The following is a 21,288-nucleotide window of genomic DNA, read 5'->3' on the forward strand; positions in this document are numbered from 1 at the left end:
TATTGAATTTACTTCCTAACATTTTGGAGAATTAACAGTATATGAAAAGAATGAGGCCAGGTGCAGTGGCTCACACCTGTAATCCCAGCACTTTGAGAGGCTGGAGAGGTAAGATTGCTTGAGCCCAGAAGTCCAAAGATTAGCCTGGGCAACATAGCAAGACTATCATACTGTATTTTGATTTTCCTAAAAAAAAAATTACAAAAATGTATAAAGACAGGGTGTATTAGGGTTCTCCAGAGGAACAGAGCCAACTGGATGGATGGATGGATAGATAGATGTGTATATGCATATATAAAATATATATTTAGGAGTTTATCATGGAGAATTGGCTCACATGATTACAAGATGAAGTCCCATGATACGCCATCTGCAAGCTGGGAAAAGAGAGAACCTAGTAGCCTGGTGCAGTCCAAGTCCAAAAGCCTCAAAACCAGAGAAGTTGACAGTGCAGCTCTCAGTCTGAGGTCAAAGGCCTGAGAGCCCCTGGGAGATCACTAGTGCAAGTCCCCAAGTCCAAAGACTGAAGATCCTGGAGTCTGATGTCCAAGGGCAGGAGGAGAGGAAGCTACCTGCCCTGCAAGGCATGGGAAGAGAGTGAGTGAACTTACCAAGCAAGCTACTTTATCCCTCTTCTGCTGGCTTCATTCTAGTCTAACTGGCAGCTGATTGGGTGGTGCCCACCCACATTGAGGGTGGGTCTTCATCTCCCGGTTCACTGGTCCACATGTCAGCCTTCTTTGGCTACACCCTCACAGACACACCCAGAAGAAACAATACTTCATCAGCAATCTAGGCATCCCTCAATTCAGTGAAGTTGACCCATAATATTAACCATCACAACAAGTATTCTATTTTCAAGAAGGAAAACCTGGAAAACACAATTTTGGATCAGATTATTAAACATAAGGCCAGGCACACTGGTACGGTTTCTCACTCATCTCATGAAGTTAATAAACATGTTTATTGCCTGAAGGAATAATTTTTGCAGGTGAGATAGTTTTCTAAGAACTGAACTACATTGGCTAAAATCGAGTCATGAAAACCAACTTTATATCGGACGACATGAAACAGTTTGTAGAAATACTTTGTAGTATTAAGACAAATTATTTTGTTAGACTTATTAAATTGGCTGATCCAGTGGAATGGAATGAATATAAGGTATTTTGATTTTCCTAAAGGTTTTAGCGAAGCCTCCCTGTGATATGTTTGTTGGTAAGATGAGTCTTTCTTTCTCTATGAGGGTTGGTGGATGAGTCTGTGTTTTAATATATTCCTTCCTAGTATCTGACTTACGTGCTAGAGCATTTGACTGAAAATGATTATACACCTTTATTCAACCTGCAGTGTCGGAAAATTCTGGGGAAGGAAGCCATTTGAGGGTTTAGCTGGGGCTCTGTGCAAAGTGTGCCCCTGTAGGGGTGGTTAATGGAATATTTCTCCTCCCATATTAGAAGGTTTATAGCTATGTCCTCAGGAGTTAGAATATCATATACAAATGTTACATCCTAATCTTTTAAGTCAGAAAAATCATGTTTATAGTTTGAAATGTTGCTGCTTTTTAAAAACACGAGTAGTATAAATCAATTGAATTAGTTTGAGATAAAAAGGGTCTGACTTCCCATCTATAGATATAAATGTAAATATATACAAATGTAAGTGTATAAAAACACATGTAATTTTGTCTATATATGAATATATGTATAAATGTATAGTTAAATTTCTATACATCTCTATGTACATTTGTATATATACACATATGTATATCTTTGTGCATGTGTATATGTATATACATGCATATACATAAAAAAGCACATATGAGGAAGAGTGCACATGCTTTGAAACAAGCTTGATATTAAGAAGGATGATACAGGTTCTTAGTTAATGCAATCACAGACTGTGATATAGTGTCTAGATTATAAGAACTAGTAATTACACTCTATGCTGGCTGGTTTGAATACACTATATTTTAGGCCCACGATTGGTACTCTGTCTTAGCTGGATTTTCTCAGATGGCAGCATCCTGTGAAGAATACTTGTAGAATGGGTGGTTATTTAATTAAAAAATAACTAATCAGAGAGAAATGGCACATGAGCACTATTGTCATGCAAAAGGAAGGCACTTTCTCTCTCTTTTTTTTTTTAAATGTCGTAATATCAGAAACAGAAGTTGATAACTCTGGATGTCTTCTGCTCAGATCTTTCCTGAGTCCATTTTCTTCTAATTATCTTCTGGATGTATCCTTGAAGTCCAAACAACATTTCAAACTCAACAAGATGAAACTTAACTCATTGTACGTTGCCTTCCTTTAAACCTGCTTTCCTTACTGAATTTCTTACTTTTGTTATTGCAGTAGCATTTATCATGACACCTGTACCAGAAAACTGGAGTCATCCCAAATTCATCCCTGTCCTTTCCCTTAGGAGCCCTTTGCATGCGATGTCAAAATATTTCTTAACCGTATCTTGTATGTATTATTTTATCTTTGTTCCTGTCAACATTTGTCAAGGTAAAGGCCATATCATAAACACCCAAAGTCCTTGCCTTCAGTCTTACTGCTCTTCTCCATATTGAAGTCAGTGTGGGTCCCCAAGAACCCATTTAATCATTTCTCCTTTGCTTAAAATCCTGAGTCACTTTCCATCCTCTACAGATTCTGGTATTTGGCCTACAGGGTATTTGATTACCTGACTCCTACCCTTCTCTCTAGACTTGTCTCATGTTATCTGCTTTATGTCCCTCAACCTGCGTTTGATTCATACAAGCTGTTTCTGATACCCTGTATGTTACCACCTCTTTGCACATACCACCTGGTTTAAACAAACGACTCTGCTTCACAAGATCTGCTTTGATGATTTCATCTATGTATAGAAAACTCATTTCAAGTTTTCCTCCATGAAATTGGCCACTTTACCTAGTGATGACTACTACCTCTTTGTACCATGTCTGTATAATAACTATGCCTGTTTGTGTACCTATCATACACTTTTGCAGTTAATACTGCTGTGCTTTATTCTTTTATTAGAATCTCAGTTCCATGAGATCCGTCTTACACATTTTTGCATGCATTCTCAGATATAAGTAATCAGTAACTCTTGTTAGATAACTGAATGAACCTATGAGCAGATGGTTGGATATAATTCCAAGAAAGAATTTTTGACTTAAAAGGGGGATCTTTTTGTTGTAAGGCAATTAGGAGAAACTCTACAAATAGACCCTTCCTGCTCTGTTCCTTATCTACAGTATGCCTTTGAGCAAGCCACTTAACCATTCTTGGCTTTAGTTTCTCCATCTTTAATATGAGGATTGTATTAGAACCTACAATATGGGATATCTGTAAAGGGTAAAAAGGTAGTTGAGAAGCTAAAACGTTTAAAAATCACTGAAATATAGTAAGCAATAATAATATTAGTTACTATTATTATCATCACCCCAAAGCCTTCTTACAGTGGAATAAGAGTTGTGGAAACTGGCAAGCTGTTCATAATAATATTTAGCACAAACCAGAATCTCTCGTTCAAGTATGTTTAAAAAGAGATGACATACTGAGTGGGAAGTTAGACTTGATGACCTCCAATGTCCCCTCCAATACAGGTGGAGTGCAAGAAAATAAAAGGAAATGCTGCCCAATCTTATCTAGTAGAAGCATAATTCTCCCTCATTCTGTAGAGAACTTCAGATTTAAAAAGCATGATTCTCAAAATTACTTTCATAAGAAAACACAATCTGAATGTAATGGCAAACTAGAAGTCAAACACTACATTCTGCCAATCATTTTGACCAGCAATGATAATTTTCAAAGGTAACATCTGGATAAGTGGACAATAAGAAGGACAGACATTTAATGGTAACATCTTTTTGGACACTGATGTTAGTGTCGTTAATAGTTTTAACTTGTGAAACGTATCACACAGGTTCCAAAGGGAATGTGCTATATCTCAGTTACAAAGAGAATGTTAAAATAACAAAGACAGTCACTTGGAAAGAAAATAGTATACTGTGAAAGGTAGTTGTTCAGAAAGACGATAAAGTCTGATTTTCTCTCATAGCCTAAATGTCACTTAGGTAACGAAAAGTTTTTATAGTACATATCTTTGGGATAGTATGAGAAAGAAATTTTACAGAATGTTGGCCCTATCAAATTAAGAAATAGAAGTTATTTAGGAAGAGGAACATGGTTGAAATATTTTGATGTTTCACTCACGTCCTAATTTTGTATTTGGTGAATTAAACACATTAAAAAAAAAACTGTAAATGTGATGAAAATAATCCACAAAGCTAAGCATCAACAGTTGTTGCCCATGAAGCAATAATTATAATGAGTAGCTGGTTTATTATTTTTCAGGAGTTTTACATACTTTGTATGTAATGTCACCCCTATATCACAAATGAGAAAACCAATGCATAATGAAGTTAAATCCAAGTTCATATAGCTTGCAGGTGGCAAGGCTGACACTGGTATTCAGATGTGTGACACCTCAACCTGGGATTTCTCCTAATCTCTCAAATTCATAGTAGAAAATTGCTATGTGACCTTGAGAAAATTATGTGATTTTTTTCAGTTTCAGTTTACTAATCAGCAAAGGGGGAATGCAGAAGCCTATCTAACAAAGTAATGTATTTGTACCTGTAAATTTAACTTGTTCATGCAAATACTCTCTATCTGTATAAAATGCAATATATTCATATATATGAATATATATAGCATTTGCATGAACGAGTTAAATTTACAGGTACAAATATATATAATATAAACATATATATATTTATTTTAGCACCTGTCACACTCAATTTCAATAGTATATACATATTTTTCTCTTCTAGAATAACAATTCTAGAAGAGACCAGTTTATATATATATAGTTTATATATATAAGCAGTTTATATATATTACCACCTGTCACACTCGATTGCATTAGTATATAAAAATTTTTTTTCTAGAACAACACTGTTCAATAAGGAAGTTGCTATACACAGTTGGCTATTTTGAGCCCTTGAATGGTGACTAGTATGCTTGAGGAACTGGATTTTTAATTTTATTTACTCAAATATAAAATGGCATATCATTCAGTTATTAGAAAACTTTTGAGCATGTTTTGAACAGCTTTGATATGTGCATTTTTTCAACTGCGCATTGTATCAAGTGTAAATAAATGTTAAATATTCTAATGAAATTTGAACATGCAAAGCCAATGTACTGTAAGTATACGGTTAACGCTGAATTTCAATTTATGTTAATACATGGTCTGTTGTAATACATTTGGCCAATAGGGTGTTAGGTAGATTTGAAAGAACACAATGTCTAGATTACTCCATCTGTTCTCTCTTCCAACTTTGATTTATGAGCTGAACAATAAATTATCTCATGGTAAAATTATCAAATGAAGCTCAAAGATAATAGTGGTCACAATACTTACCATACAAAATTACAGGAGAAATATAAGCAAGTATGCTGGAACAATAATTTTTTTTTTTTTTGAGATGGAGTCTCGCTCAGTTGCCCAGGCTGGAGTGCAGTGGCACGATCTCGGCCCACTGCAAGCTCCGCATCCCAGGTTCACACCGTTCTCCTGCCTTAGCCTCCCAAGTAGCTGGGACTACAGGCACCTGCCACCAAGCCCAGCTAATTTTTTGTATTTTCAGTAGAGACGGGGTTTCACCATGTTAGCCAGGATGGCCTCGATCTCCTGACCTCGTGATCTGTCCTCTTTGGCCTCCCAAAGTGCTGCGATTACAGGCGTGAGCCACCATGCCCAGCCAGTAATATTCTTTATGAATGCAAGTATTAATACATTTACAAAAATTTTTAAAGTGTATTGATACATAATATTTCTACATACTTATAGAGTACATGTGATATTTTGTTACATGCATGGAATGTATAAATGATAAATACTTGAGGTGATAGATAACCTTAATACCCTGAGGTTTTATCATTTCTATGTGTTGGGAACGTTTCAAATCCTGTCTACTAGTTATTTTGAAATATACACTGTTGTATCTAATTATATAATCATCCTACTCTGATATCGAACATTAGAACTTATTCCTTCAATCTAAGTGTATGTACCCATTAAACAACCTCTCTTCATTCCATCTGCACACCCTTACCAGTCTCTGGTATCTATCATTCTAATCTCTAGCTCTATGAGATCAAATTTTTTAGCTCCCACATACGAGTGAGAACATGTGGTATTTTGTCTTTCTGTGCCTGCTTATTTTATTTGTAATAATGACCTCCAGTTCCGTTTATGTCATTGCAAATGGCTTTATTTCATTCCTTTTTATGGCCAAATAGCATTCCACTATGTATATATAACCTGTTTTCTATTTATCTGTTGATGGTCTCTGAAAAAAATGTAAACTTTATGGCCCTTTTTAAATTGAAGTATCAAGCAAAGTACGTACGTTATAATTACAGCTTAAAGACTTATTACAGAAGTAGCATACCATGATTCCACATCCAGAAAAAGACAGTATGTTACCAGCAACCAGGAAGCCTCCATCTAGCCCTATGGTATCATAAACTCTTCCCATCTCCTCAAAGGTAACATGTATCCTGAGTTCCAATGCTGCAGATTAGTGTTGCTACATTTTTAAGCTGATCTAAATGAAACTTTTATATATGCAGTTTTTAAATGGGCTTTTTTCACTGGATACTATATTTATGAGGTTCACTATATTGCTTATAGCATTACTTCATTAATTTTCATTGCTGGATAAAATTACTTTGTACAAACATACCACATTTTACATATTCTACTGTTCAGAAAATTTGGGGTGTTTCCAGTTTGGAAGCATTAAAAATAATTCATCTATGAACATAAATTATACATATATTTTTGCATATATGTGTAAGCTTTTGTGTTAGGTATGTACCTAAGAATAGAATTTCTTAACCATTGGGTATATGCATATTTAGCTTTCAAGATATTAACAAAGGGTTTTCCAAAGTTGTGTAAATTCATATTCTCACCAGTAGTAAATGAACGTACAAACTGCTTCATATGTTCTTGAATACTTGGTTATTAAACTTTTTAATTTGAGCCTTTCTGGTAGCTGTAAAATGTCATCTCTCATTTTTCAGTTGTATATGCTGATGACTAATGAAGTTGAATACCATTTCAGTTGTTACTGGCCATTAAAATGAACTCTTCCGTGAAATGCCTATTTTTCTACTGGATTTTCTATATTTCTCTTAGTGATTTATTTCAGTTTAAAATATATATATTCTGGATATTCTTTGTTTATTACATTTTTCTTTTTGAGTGGGTACCTTTTTACCCCTTAATGATACATTTTTTCATAAACGGAAGTTTAAATTTAACATATTTCACTTCAGTATTTTCTGTTATGTTTAGTGTACTTTTGTCCTCAGTTTAAAAATAAGACTGTGTACTTTAAAATTCTGAAGCTATGGTCCTGGGTTGCTATATAGGAACTTTTTGTTTTACCTTTCGTATTATGATCCACCTATTATTACAAGTATGAGAAAGGGATGAATGTCCATATTTTCCCATATAGATCCAACTGAAACAACAAGTTGACACGGTAGAATGTTGAAGAAAGGATGGTCTTACTGCAAAGCTTTTCAATAAGATCATCCTTTCCTCAATATTCTATGGTGCTGTCTTTGACAAAAATATTGTAAATAAAATGCCTATACATGCATGGATCAGTTTTTGGACTCTCATCAGTTTTATTTCTCTACTTGCCTATCCTTACGCTAATACCACATTGTCTTAATTACTATAGCATTATAATAAATTTTAATATCTGATAACATTTTTTTTTTTTGAGATGGAGTTTCGCTGTTGTTGCCCAGGCTGAAGTGCAGTGGCGAGATCTTGGCTCAGTGCAACATCCGCCTCCCTGGTTCAAGCAATTTTCCTGCCTCAGCCTCCTGAATAGCTGGGTTTACAGGTGCCCACCACCATGCCTGGCTAATTTTTTTGTATTTTGAGTAGAGACAGAGTTTCACCATGTTGGTCAGGTTGGTCTTGAACTCCTGACCTCAGGTGATCCACCAGTCTTGGCCTGCTAAAGTCTTGGGATTACAGGCATGAGCTACCACGCCTGGCCTGTATCTGGTAATATTGTAAAAGAAAACTTGCGCAGGCAGTTAAACAGACAAGAAAGACTTTATTCAAGACTACAGAAATATATGGATCAAGACTATTGCCATAGGGGAGAGAGATGGAAATCATTTCCAATGAAAGAAAGGCAGGAGAGATTTTAAGCACTGGGGAGAGCTAGTAGAAAACTACTGGAAGATGTTAGGGGGTTAGAATGGTGATTAGGCCATCTATGATTGTTAATTGGCACTTAATGAAGTTAAGCTCCTACCCTCCCACAGAGACTGGGAGATAGGTGTGCTATCATTAACAATTACATTTCAAAGAGATGGCTCCTAGGTCCTTGAGAAAGATATTCCTGGGTTGTAGAAGATTTACATCTCAAAGAGGCAGAGAATATGTTTATGGTTGCAAGTTTTCTTAAAGAAAGTTTTATGTATATATATTATATATAATATATATAAATATATATAGTTGCTCTAAGAAAAGAGAGGTCAGGAGCCTACAGTTAAATAAAAACCTGTCTAGAGTTTAGTTACATTAAGTTTGTTTTGGTCAGTTGGTCAATAAAAGCCATTTTATTTTCTTCCGTTTTAAAGATTATCTTGACTGCTTTTGGCCGTTTCGATCTCCATATGAATTTTAAAAACAGCTTGTGAACCCTGCCCCCAAAAAGAATCTGTTGTGGTTTTAATTGGATTTCATCTATTCTCTGGATCAACTTGTGCAGAATTAGCATTTTAATCACATAAAGTCTTTCAATCCATGAACATGGAATAGCCTTTCATTTAGTTAGGCCTTTATTTTCTCTCAGTAATGTTTTATAGTTTTTTTTGAGACGGAGTCTTGCTCTGTCACCCAGGCTGGAGTGCAGTGGCGCGATCTCCACTCACTGCAAGCTCCGCTTCCCGGGTTTATGCCATTCTCCTGCCTCAGCCTCCCATGTAGCTGGGACTACAAGTGCCCACCACTGCGCCCGGCTCATTTTTTTTTTTTAATGTATTTTTAGTAGAGACGGGGTTTCACCGTGTTAGCCAGGATGGTCTCGATCTCCTGACCTCGTGATCCGCCCGTCTCGGCCTCCCAAAGTGCTGGGATTACAGGCGTGAGCCACCGCGCCCGGCCGTTTTATAGTTTCTAAAGTAAAGACTCTTAAACTTCCTCTAAGATGTATTTCTTGGTTTTTTAATATTTTTACTGCTATGAATATATTTTTGAAATTTCATTTTCTATTTATGCTGATATGAAGAAATACAATTGATTTTTTCTTGGTCTTGTATCCAGAGACCTTGCTACATTTACTTAATAATTTGAATACATTGTCTATAGTATTATTCAGATGTACATATATAGGTTGTTTTTGAGTAATGACAGTTTTCTTTCTCCTTTTCCAGTTATTTTTCAGATTATTTTTTTCCCTGACATGTTGTACTGTATAAATACTCTAGTACAATGGGAATATTGTGGATATTTATTTCTCATTTTAAGTCTCAGAGACAAGACCTTTAATAAATCATCATTAAGTATGATCTCTCCTGTAGGTTTGTTATAGATACCTTTTGTTCTTAATATTCTAAGAGGTTTTATTATTGGATGCCAAATTTTACATATTTTTCCAGAATCATTTGAGATGGTCATATTTTGTTTTCTTATTTATTCTGCTATATGTCAAATCACATTGCTTGGTTTTCTAATGTTAAAGCCTTTCTTCCTGAAATGAACTAAACCTGGATAAGACGTATAATCTTTTTTGTGTATTGCTAGATTTTCTTTGATTCATAGGTATTCCTTTATGTCCATGAAAATGGCCTGCTATTTTCCTTTCTTGTGATATACTTGCTAGGTTTAGGTACCTGATTATGCAGGCTTGGGAACTTGCTTCATAACTGGAATGTGCAAATGGGAAAGTTTTAAATTAACGTTTTTTTATGTATTTAATACGCATAAAAATGTCCTTTTTTTTTTTTTTTTTTTTTGAGACGGAGTCTCGCTCTGTCGCCCAGACTGGAGCGCAGTGGCGCGATCTCGGCTCACTGCAAGCTCCGCCTCCCGGGTTCACGCCATTCTCCTGCCTCAACCTCCGGAGTAGCTGGGACTACAGGCGCCCGCCACCACGCCCGGCTAATTTCTTTTTGTATTTTTAGTAGAGACGGGGTTTCACCGTGTTACCCAGGATGGTCTCGATCTCCTGACCTCGTGATCCGCCCGCCTCGGCCTCCCAAAGTGCTGGGATTACAGGCTTGAGCCACCGCGCCCGGCAAAAATGTCCATTTTTAATTGGAATTTCAAAATTGCGTATTTCCAGATTTTCCATTTTGGAGTCAGCTTGAATCATTTGTGTTTTTCTAGGAATTGGTCTATTGCATCTAAAATTACAGATGTATCCAGATAAAGTTCTATTTAGTCCCTATGGTATTTAATAGTATTTTATTAGTTAGCATTGTTTGAAATTGAGAAAAATGTGACATGAACAAAGAATTTCTAACCTCTCTGGAGAAAGCAAATGATCTAATGATCGTCAGTCTGTTTTTCTACATAGTAACCAGAGCAGGAGTCAAGTTGCCCTGTTCTTTCCAGCACAGACTCTTCATTTAGCCGCAGTCCCCATTACTACCCATTCTCTTACACCTACATTATTTTATGCATTTTATTAGTTATGTACGTTAGAATTTGTGATTTCTTGTGGATGAAAAGTTGTGATGTCAAGATGTGGCATGAGACATAGAGGGATATTTATTTTCTATGCCCTTACTTTTAAATAAGATACCTATTGGAGCCTGGACTCAGTGGCTGATGCCTGCAATCCCAGCAGTTTGGGAGGCCGAGGTGGGCAGATCACTTGAGGTCAGGAGCTTGAGACGAGACTGGCCAACATGGTGAAACCCTGTCTCTACTAAAATATAAAAATGAGCCAGGTGTGGTGCCTCACACCTGTAATCCCAGCTACTTGGGAAACTGAGGCACAAGAATCCCTTGAACTTGGGAGGTGGAGGTTGCAATGAGCCCAGATCGTGCCACTGCTCTCTAGCCTGGGGGACAGAAAAAGACTCTGTCTCAAAAAAAGAAAAAGAAAATAAAGATACCTATTGGAATATGACCTGGTGTTTAAAAATGTAAAGGTAAAAGATTTCAACTCTTGTACAAAACATAAGCTTTATCAACTATAGAAAAAATGCAAACAAAATTATAATTTTGTGTCCTTCTAAAATGTTTAACTTTGTTCTATATTAAAATTCTGTCATGCTCCAGATTTATCACATCTGGAATAAAGGCTGGTTTTTCTATTGACTGCGCTCTAAAGTCTTACTATCACAAGTATCTCAATAATTCATCACAGTTTTAAGAGCACTTTCACATTTACTGATCTATCTGACCCTAGCAGTTACCTGGCCAGGAGAGTCGGTACTATTATCTCCATTTCACTGGTGAGAAAACTAAAGCACAGCAAGATTGAGTTTGTTCACAGATGTTATGAAGTTGAACAACAGTAGAACTGAAGTGAGAATGCAAGAAGTTTATATTTTATGTAATGGTTAGCAGATTCAAAGATCCAAAAAGATGATTCTAAGTCAAAAATTGGGGGGAAAAGCCACCTATTGATAACTACAGTGGGTAGTATTCAGCTTTGGAACATTTGTGCAAGACATGAACCTCAAAGGTAAGGAGCCCACCTCAACGAGCTCAGAGTCTGCGAGGTATAAAATGATAAAGAAGAGGAAACCTCCTGGTACCAAGGAATGCCTGGGAATGTGATGAATGCTGAAAAGAAGACTGTTATGCTGGAATGCTCCTTAGAACTCCTGCTCTTTATTTTCTGGCATCCCAACTGAATAGACTGGTGGGAGCTGGAGAGTACAGAGTTTATTAAGCTGCCAAAAAAACATTAAATAATATCCTGCAAATAATAACAGCAGTGAAAACAACAAAAAGGCTTTTCCACATTTATTCATTAGCACTTTGTATACTCATACAAATAAATGATATATGAAACTGACTGAAATAGCGTAGAGAAGAACATGCTTCTTCAAGTTAAAATCTCACTACACTTTGAGCACAATTGCAAAGGCAGAATTTAACAACTCAGTCATATTTACCTTTTAAAAATAAATCCTGGCAAAGGCCACATGTTCTTAATCTGGAAGTGCAAGTATTTTCTGACGTTTTATGATTAAACAAATATAGAGTTACAATATCAAATGTTTTCGAATCAAATTATAAGCTTCAAATCCTTGTCAAGCAGATTAGATAAAATGTTAAATCTAGTCAAACTTCTGCTAAAACAAAATATGAAAGGACTCCAAAGGGATTCAGCATCCGGATATCTCACTGTAGGTTGTGTAGCACAAATTAGAAGGCATATCTTTTATAATGAATGCTCTACTGAGTGAATACCATTATGAACGAGCAGGAACTTGTAGCCAAATGGATCTGAGGTCAAATCCCAGACACTCAGTACTGTGACTTCTGTGACCTTAGACAAGTTACTTAACCAATCTGTCAGTTTCCTCATCCGTAACCTGCTCCTTTGGAAGTGACAGCTAAAAGTTCCTTGAGTTCAGACACAAGATTATTACAGGATCATTTAAATAGTAAGAATTATACTTTCAAAAAAAACTTCCAGTCATTTTCATAACTCATCAAAATATGTTTATCTGCCCTGTACCATATGTTAGTGAAGATATAAGGTACACCATTTTATAGTATGTTGCTCCAGTTAAGTTTGTAGAAGCGTGTAAAACTGAGAACCAAACCATACCCTTGCTAAACGCTATTCAGTAGGACTCTGCCACATTTCTAGCCTCGTAATGGATTTTTGTTTTCAGTGGTTTTTGATGTGATTTCCATTTTACCATCAGTAAGATTAAATTGCTTATACTTTTTAACTGCATAGTTGTTGATAAAGTAAGAAGGAAAAATCAAGAAATAAGTGATTTTCAGAAGGCTCATTACACACAAAATTCATTTAGTGGAGGAGTGTATTATAGGGTCTTAACCTACAATAAAATAAGATGGGTTGGTTTTGGTCTCTCTCTTTTATAAAGCCCTGTTGCTGATGCATTGTGTGGTCCATGGCACATAATTGTTTCCACCTTAGTGGATATGTGCCTGGGAGCACTCTATATCTTAATGCCAATACTGATGGGCACAGTTTAGGTTTCATATTCTGTCCCTGGTTCCCATAAATTCAAGGGTCACCATACTTAAGATTTACTTCCCAGGCTTGTCAAATTTTCCTCAGTTACCTTTATCCAAATGTTTTTTTAGTAGCCATATTTCACTTTTGCATTGAAATGGCAACTCAACCAAACAAAGGAATTCAGATGAGAAATGCCCTTGGCACATATAACAATATGAGATGTGAATTAAATGGGAGGAAAAAATCCTCCCCATTGTGGATCTGAGCATGGACGATAATGGAGTTGTGATTTAGTCCATGAAAATATGTTAGACAAAGTGAGCTGACCTTTAGCTTCACTTACTGCTGAGACAAAATGAGAACATAAATAAAAATTAACTTCTTTTACCATTTTGTGAGAGTTTATAATTCATTGGTTTTACATTTATGTGTATAATGTTGATCTAGCTCTGTAAAAATGTGCATTATTGCTAAAAGCTCAAGGGATTCCTGTACGTAAATAGAAACTCAGAGAAACACTGAGTTGAAGTTGCATATTTTTTTTTCTCTAGAGAAGAGGTTTCTAATCCTAATACAGTGGTTCTTTAAAAAAATATATTAGCCCCATTTGATCCAATTTCTTACACTTGTCTAGCAATTTTGTTAAAGCCATTCAGGCAAACCAGCATCTTTGAGTGATTCTAGAGCTGAGGGATAGTCTTTCAATTGTTTTGCTTCATTCTTTGTAATTCAAATTAACGCCAATATTGCTAAGCAATAAATAGGTAAATCCATAAATTTAAGCACTTTGCGTACATCTATTTATACTTGTACATATGACATCACAAAAATGTATGGGCAGATGTGTACAACGTATGAGCAAGTAATTTCTATTTCACTTATCTACTTACACTGAGATCAGTAGAAAGCACTATGCCCACATTGCTACAGAAGTGACTTAGTTTCAGTTCATTGAGTATTTTCTAAGAGTAACATAGGTTTAAGCAATAGAATATGTTACTAAAGGATATGTAAAGGATATGTATGCTCTCTTGTGTTGGAAACCTTTAAAGAATATACTTGAAGACTAAACATCTATTTGTAAAGATCTAATGGGTGCCTTTCTAGAGTGAATACAGTAAAATAGATGACCCTTGGCAGTTCTTAGATTTGATGTAAGAACCATGATCAAGCAAAATGTAAACAACGACCAACTCTTAAATAACTTGTTTCAAATCAATAATACTTTCCAATACATACTCTTGTTTAGTATTTGCAATTCTTTAAGGGGTTGGTATTATTTTCTTTGACAGACATTTAGACACGTATTTCTTGGAAAAGAATCCATCTCTCTTAAATGTCTTTTGTATTACTCCTTTGTCAGGGCTATCATTAAAAAATAACATGGACTAGTGGCTTAAACAATAAAAATTTATTTTCTCACCATTCTGGAGGCCAGAAGTTCAAGACCAAGGTACTGGCAAGGGTCGGTCTCTTGTGAGGCCCCTGTCCTTGGCTTGCAGATGAACGCCTTGTTCCTGCGTCCTCATGTGGGGTCTCCTCTGTTGTACACATCCCTGGTGTTTTGCTGTGTCCAAATGTCCTCTTCTCATAAGGATACCCATCATATTGGAATAGAGCAACCTTAATAGACTCATTGTAACTTAACGTCTATTTAAAGTCACTATCTCCAGATATGGGCACATTCTGATATAGTAGGTGGGGCATAGGGCTTCAACATGGATTTCAGGGGACACTATTCAGCCTGTAACGTCTTCTGTTTATATTTGGCATATCCAGATAGTTGATACATATTTGTTATATAGTAAATTAATTACCAATGAATGAATGCATTGATGGCTATCATTAACTGTAAGCTAAATATTAGCTGAATCACAAACTTTCTCCGGTAAATTATCAAAATTATCTATAATCATTATTTGGATACAAAGGACACTTTTAGTGGTATTTTTTAAATAGTTGTCTTAAATAGGTTGCCTGTATACCCAAAAGAGTGTTTACAGCAATCCCTCCCTCCCTCCCTTATCCATGGTTTTGCTCTCCTTGGCTTCAATTACTGGCAGTCAGCCATGGTCAGAAAATATTAAATGAAAAATTCCAGAAATAATTCATAAATTTTAAATTGCATGCCGTTTTGAGTAGCATGATGAAGTCTTGTGCCATCCCACCTGTGTCGCACCCAGGACTGAATCACCCCTTCATCCAGCGTCTTCATGCTGTCAATGCTACCCGCCCATTACTTATTACCTGTCTAGGTTCTTAGATTCACTGTCATGATCCCGCAGTGCTTGTGTTCAAGTCACCCTTGTTTTACGTAGTCATGGCCCCAAAGTGCAAGAGTAGTTATGTTGGCAATTCACATATGCTAAAGGAAAACTGTAAAGGGTTTTTCTTTATGTGAAAAGGTGACAGTTCCCAACTTAATAAGGCAAAAAAATCATTTGCTGGGGTGGCTCACAATCTGTGGTAAGAACAAATCTGTGAAATTGTGAAGAAAGAAAAATTCATAAATACTATGTATAGGGTTTTGTAGTAGCTGCAGTTTTAGGCACCCACCTGAGGATTTTGGAGCATATCCCATGCGGATAAAGGAGAACTACCATATTAGTTTTTTGTGACTCATTCAGTGAACACAACTGCAATATTACATGCATCACATTAATACATCTCAGAGTTTCAATAAATGTGAAAATCTTATGCAACCTAGAATAGGAGATCTTTATTTGGATTTGTATTCCCACTAAAATCAATTATACATTTCTACCTATGGGGTTACAGGCTTAAAATACTGCTTCAGTGGACACTATGTGTCTTGTAGTACTAGAGAGAAGATGCTGTATGTACTTGGAAGTCTCTATTTTGTTTGTGAATATGATGCTATAGCTTGAGTTTGCCCCTTCTTCCATTGACTGTCATCTTTACTAGAGTTGATGGGCCACAATAAATTTCCCACATTTTGACTTTTAACATCTGCATCATCACATCAGGCAGATGGTGTAGTTTATACTTAAGAGGTAAGATTTTCTCCATTTGAAGCTTTTTTCTGCCACTAATCTATTAACCATTTTGTTACTTGCCATTTTACCTGACATGTACTGACAGGGTCACTAGGAAGTTCACTAAAGAAATTCAAGTATGTTTTAGAAAAAACCTACATATACGCATTCGTAATAATTAAATGGTTGAAGTTATTGAATTCATTGATTTAAGGTTGGCACATTTCCTGTGGGTGTCTCACATCACTGAAAGCTATGGCTTTTATTGTAAACATAATTCAAAATAAGTTGAGTAGAAAGTGAAACTACAAAAAATAAAAACCAGTTACATTATGCTGAAAGCAATAACATTGATATTTATGAAGAAAAACTGAAAACTCACTTATGACTGAGCTGCATATAAGTACATGATGATTTTAAAACTGTACGAAAATGTTGACTGCCTTCTGTTTATGCGTGTATATTTTTTAAGTGGTGGTAGATGAAACAATTTAAGAAACGTGACTCTCCAAGTCACTTAGAAATAGGTGGATTAGGGCCAGGTGCAGTGGCTCATGCTTGTAATCCCAGCACTTTGGGAGGCCGAGGCAGGTGGATCACCTGAGGTCAGAAGTTCGAGACCAGCCTGGCCAAGATGGCGAAACCCCGTTTCTACTAAAAATACAAAAATTAGTCGGACATGGTGGCGGACACCTGTAATCTCAGCTATTGGGGAGGCTGAGGCAGGAGAATTGCCTGAACCCAGGAGGTGGAGGTTGCAGTGAGCTGAGATAGTGCCATTGCACTCCAGCCTGGGTGACAAGAGCAAAACTCTGTATCAAAAAAAAAAAAAAAAAAAAAAAAAAAAAAAAAACAGTGGGTTATTTTCATGATGCTAATTTCATTTGCATTGTTTAAATCATGTGTTAATATCCTCTAGATGGGTTAATACACATACATAGTATCAAGTAACATAGAAATTATGAGACTTATCTTAGACAATAGATTTTTCAAAAATATGAGTTATAAACATTTTTCTAGGTCTAATTCTATATAAAATAAAGCATGTCAGTATTTTATGATTTCTAGCTTTAAAGGTCCAACATATATGAGAAAATAAGTTGCTTATTTATGTGAAAAAGTCACAAAAAGTTGAAATTTTAGGCTATAAAGTGCATCATAATGAGGTTGAGCTAAATGCCATTTTTTAAATGCTTCCTTTGCATAGAAAGCATCACAATACGTGTTTTCCTTCCAAAACTCATTGGTAGTTGGTTTATGTTACATATTAAAACAGTGTGTGTTCTTAGACGTTAGTGACACATTAATGATGTAGTAGTTTTTACTCGGAGATAAGGTTTCTCACTAGAGTAGTTTAAAAACAGAACATTTTAATAATTTTGTAATAATTGAGAAAATTGAAAAATCTACATATGAATAGAGCTTAAGTTACTAATAACTTTCTTCTGCAATCCAAACGGTAGGCAATTCTCATTATGCAAGATTGCTTCAATTAAGAGTCTTTTGAGGTATTCTATTTAGTAGTCAGATTTTTATTCTTTAGAGTGTATTTTCAAACCTAAGGAAGATACACCTTTTACTTGTTCTCATTGTAAAATCCTCTCTAATTCTGTATGTATGTCTTTGTTATCTTACGTTTGCTATGGAGCCATGTTATATACTGATATAATAACCACTTCATATTGTTTGTATCTTTGCTTTTCTACGAAGGGTACAAGACTTGGTCAGATAAAGACAAAGTCACACCCCTTATTTAAATGTAAGCAGATCAGGAAGAGTGTCCTTTCCAACTTCTAGCATACATAGGAGACTCAAATTAGATACTTTGGCGGATTATTCATGCCATTTTTAATAAAACATAGTTACCAATTGTTTACTGATGCTGTGGTTGATTGTCTCTTCCCCAGGTATTGGGAGATCGATGGGCAAACATCTGCAGGTGGACAGAAGACCGCTGGGTTCTTTTACAAGACATCCTTCTCAAATGGCAACGTCTTACTGAAGAACAGGTGAGTCATGTGTGAGAAACTAGCTGTAAAAGGCATGGGGGGATAATAAATTGGAAAAGTAAAGATTTATGTTTATTTATTCCTTGGAATTCTTTAATGTCTTGCAGTGCCTTTTTAGTGCATGGCTTTCAGAAAAAGAAGATGTGGTGAACAGGATTCACACAACTGGCTTTAAGGATCAAAATGAAATGTTATCAAGTCTTCAAAAACTGGCCGTATGTAATTTCTAGCTTTCAATAGTCTTATAACCCAGTAGTGTATATTATCACTATTATTTAGTCTCTTCTTTGCTATGGAATATTAAATGTTTATTTTTGCTTGGATCATAGATTATTCAAAAATGTCATATTTCTACTTTTCTGAATTAAAATGGAAAAAACTCTAGCTGGATTTTCAACTTTGTTTTTCAAACAAAGTTGTACTATTGATAAAACACAGCATACCAGAATAAGACTTCAATTAAAGTTAATAAAGTACTACTAAGAAACGTTTGTGAGCCTTTCATAAAGTTCTAAGCAGCATAGTTCTAAAAAAAAAGAGACTAAAGTTGATTCTCAGAATAATATGTGAGAGATACTAAGTGACGATTATCCTCACATTGATGGAGTTTAACCTTAGTTTATTATAAAGGGATACCTGAGACTAAGTTACTTATAAAATAAAGAGGTTTAACTGGCTCATGGTTCTGAAGGCTGTACAAGAAGCATGACACCAGCATCTGCTCCTGGTAAGGGCCTCAGGAAGCTTACAATCATGGCAGAAGGAGAAGGGGAGCCAGTGTATATCACATGGCAAGAGTGGAAACAAAAGAGATAAGAGGAATGTCCCAGACTCTTAAACAACCAGATTTCGTGTGAACTAATACTGAATGAGAACTGACTCTTCATGAAAGGGATGGTGCTAAGCCATTCATGAGACATCCGCCCTCATGATCCAATCACCTCCCACCAGACCCTACCTCCAACACTGGGAATCACCTTTCAACATGAGATTTGGAGAAGACAGAGATCCAAACAATATCACCTACTTTTTCAAACAAAATACATTAAAGCCAATCAAATGCCATTGATTATAAATGCCTCAAGTTTTGAGAAATGAGATTTCTTTGCAGTAAATGGACTTCAGAAAAGGCTTCATTGAAACATTTGGTTTCTGCAGGAATTTCCAAGATTAAAAAAAAAAAATACGGCCGGGCGCGGTGGCTCAAGCCTGTAATCTCAGCACTTTGGGAGGCCGAGACGGGCGCAAGACCATCCTGGCTAACATGGTGAAACCCCGTCTGTACTAAAAAAAAAAAATACAAAAACCTAGCGGGGCGAGGTGGCGGGTGCCTGTAGTCCCAGCTACTCGGGAGGCTGAGGCAGGAGAATGGCGTAAACCCGGGAGGCGGAGTTTGCAGTGAGCTGAGATCCAGTCACTGCACTCCAGCCTGGGTGACAGAGCGACTCCGTCTCAAAAAAATAAATAAATAAATAAATTAATTAATTAAAATAAAAATACTTCAAAGTTTCTCTTACTCTGTGAATTTCATCATTTCTAGTAAAAGAGGCCAATCTGATACTGTGAGCTTAATTTTTCTTTTTCTTCTTTTTTTTTTTTTTTTTTTTTTTTTTGAGGCGGAGTCTCGCTCTGTCGCCCAGGCTGGAGTGCAGTGGCGCGATCTCGGCTCACTGCAAGCTCCGCCTCCCGGGTTCCCGCCATTCTCCTGCCTCAGCCTCCCGAGTAGCTGGGACTACAGGCGCCGCCACCACGCCCGGCTAATTTTTTTGTATTTTTAGTGGAGACGGGGTTTCATTGTGTTAGCCAGGATGGTCTCGATCTCCTGACCTCGTGATCCGCCCGTCTCGGCCTCCCAAAGTGCTGGGATTACAGGCTTGAGCCACCGCGCCCGGCCGAGCTTAATTTTTCAAGTGAAATATTCTGTATTATGATTTCTTAAAATTTTTGATAGATTTGATTAAATGTTCACTTGATATGAACTTTTATAAAACAAAATGATTGTAAGTAGTGTTTCATAATTTCACCTGAGTGAATCAATTTATATCTGTATTCATATTATATATTGTACTTCATAATAATGAAATCATTTCTAAACTTAAGTAAATTTTTCCACTTATTTTAAATACGTACCATTTTACCGGATATTTGTTTCATATATATATATATATATGTGTATATATATATATTTTGCTCCATAAATGCTAACCTGCATTGGTCTTTTAATTTAAAATAGATTCACTTATGTATTACTTGTTATTACAAGTTAGCTTATTATTGATAAGAAATTATTTCTCAATGAATATAGACTTTATTAAGTGATGTGACTACCAAAAATAGAGTTCAGAAAAGTAACCTGTATAAGTTTCAAAACACAAGTGCAAAAATATCAGCTATATTTGTAGTTTTGGCCTGCAGCTGATGGGACACCATTGAGAGTTTGCAAAAGAATCATATTTGCATTTTTGTAATACTTTTTGGTAGGAAGATGTTTGATGGTATGAGGATTAATTGGAAGACCTGAACTAAGTAGCATTGGGTATTAAGATAAGGAGAGAAATATTAGAATGTTAAGATGTGATGAATGAAACTTGTGATAAGAGGCAGAAGTTCGAAATGGTTCCTAGACATTTCATTTGGGTGACCGGAGGGTTACTAGCCCTAATAGGAGAATAGAAGAGAAATTGGTGGAATGACAAGAATGATAATTATTTCAGATTTGGATATATTTAGTGTAAAATGTCCTTGAGACATCCAAGTTAAAAATCCTTTCCATTAGTCAGACTACACAACTAGAATCTCAGAAAAGGGTTCATGACTAGTTATTGATTCAGAAGCAATCAAAATGCTTCTGAGGGATTGTGTAGAGTGACACATTAAGTGAAATGAATAGATTCCAGGGGGAATGTCTACAGTCAAGGAGTAGACAGAGGACAAGATGTTAACCAAAAGATTGAGCAAATACCACAGGGGGAAAGTGGTATCACAAAAATGAGGAGAATAAATACTTCTAAAAAGTAGGAAGTGATATACGCTGTCACATGCCACAGAGAGGAGAGGATAAATTGCTGAT

General features: G+C 36.0%; 1 protein-coding gene across 13 annotated transcripts in view; it reads left to right on the forward strand.

The window, feature by feature from the left end:
- Positions 1-21,288, forward strand: part of LOC105490348 (dystrophin) — a 2,266,916-nt gene that overhangs the window by 751,535 nt on the left and 1,494,093 nt on the right. For all 13 annotated transcript variants that reach the window (XM_071089080.1, XM_071089088.1, XM_071089087.1 and 10 more), the window contains 2 exons: positions 18,117-18,218; positions 18,326-18,433. In XM_071089080.1, the coding sequence (XP_070945181.1) occupies positions 18,117-18,218; positions 18,326-18,433 (210 nt within the window). The remainder of the gene's footprint in view (positions 1-18,116; positions 18,219-18,325; positions 18,434-21,288) is intronic.

Source organism: Macaca nemestrina, chromosome X (genome assembly GCF_043159975.1).
Source record: "Macaca nemestrina isolate mMacNem1 chromosome X, mMacNem.hap1, whole genome shotgun sequence".
Classification (NCBI taxonomy): Eukaryota; Metazoa; Chordata; class Mammalia; order Primates; family Cercopithecidae; genus Macaca; species Macaca nemestrina.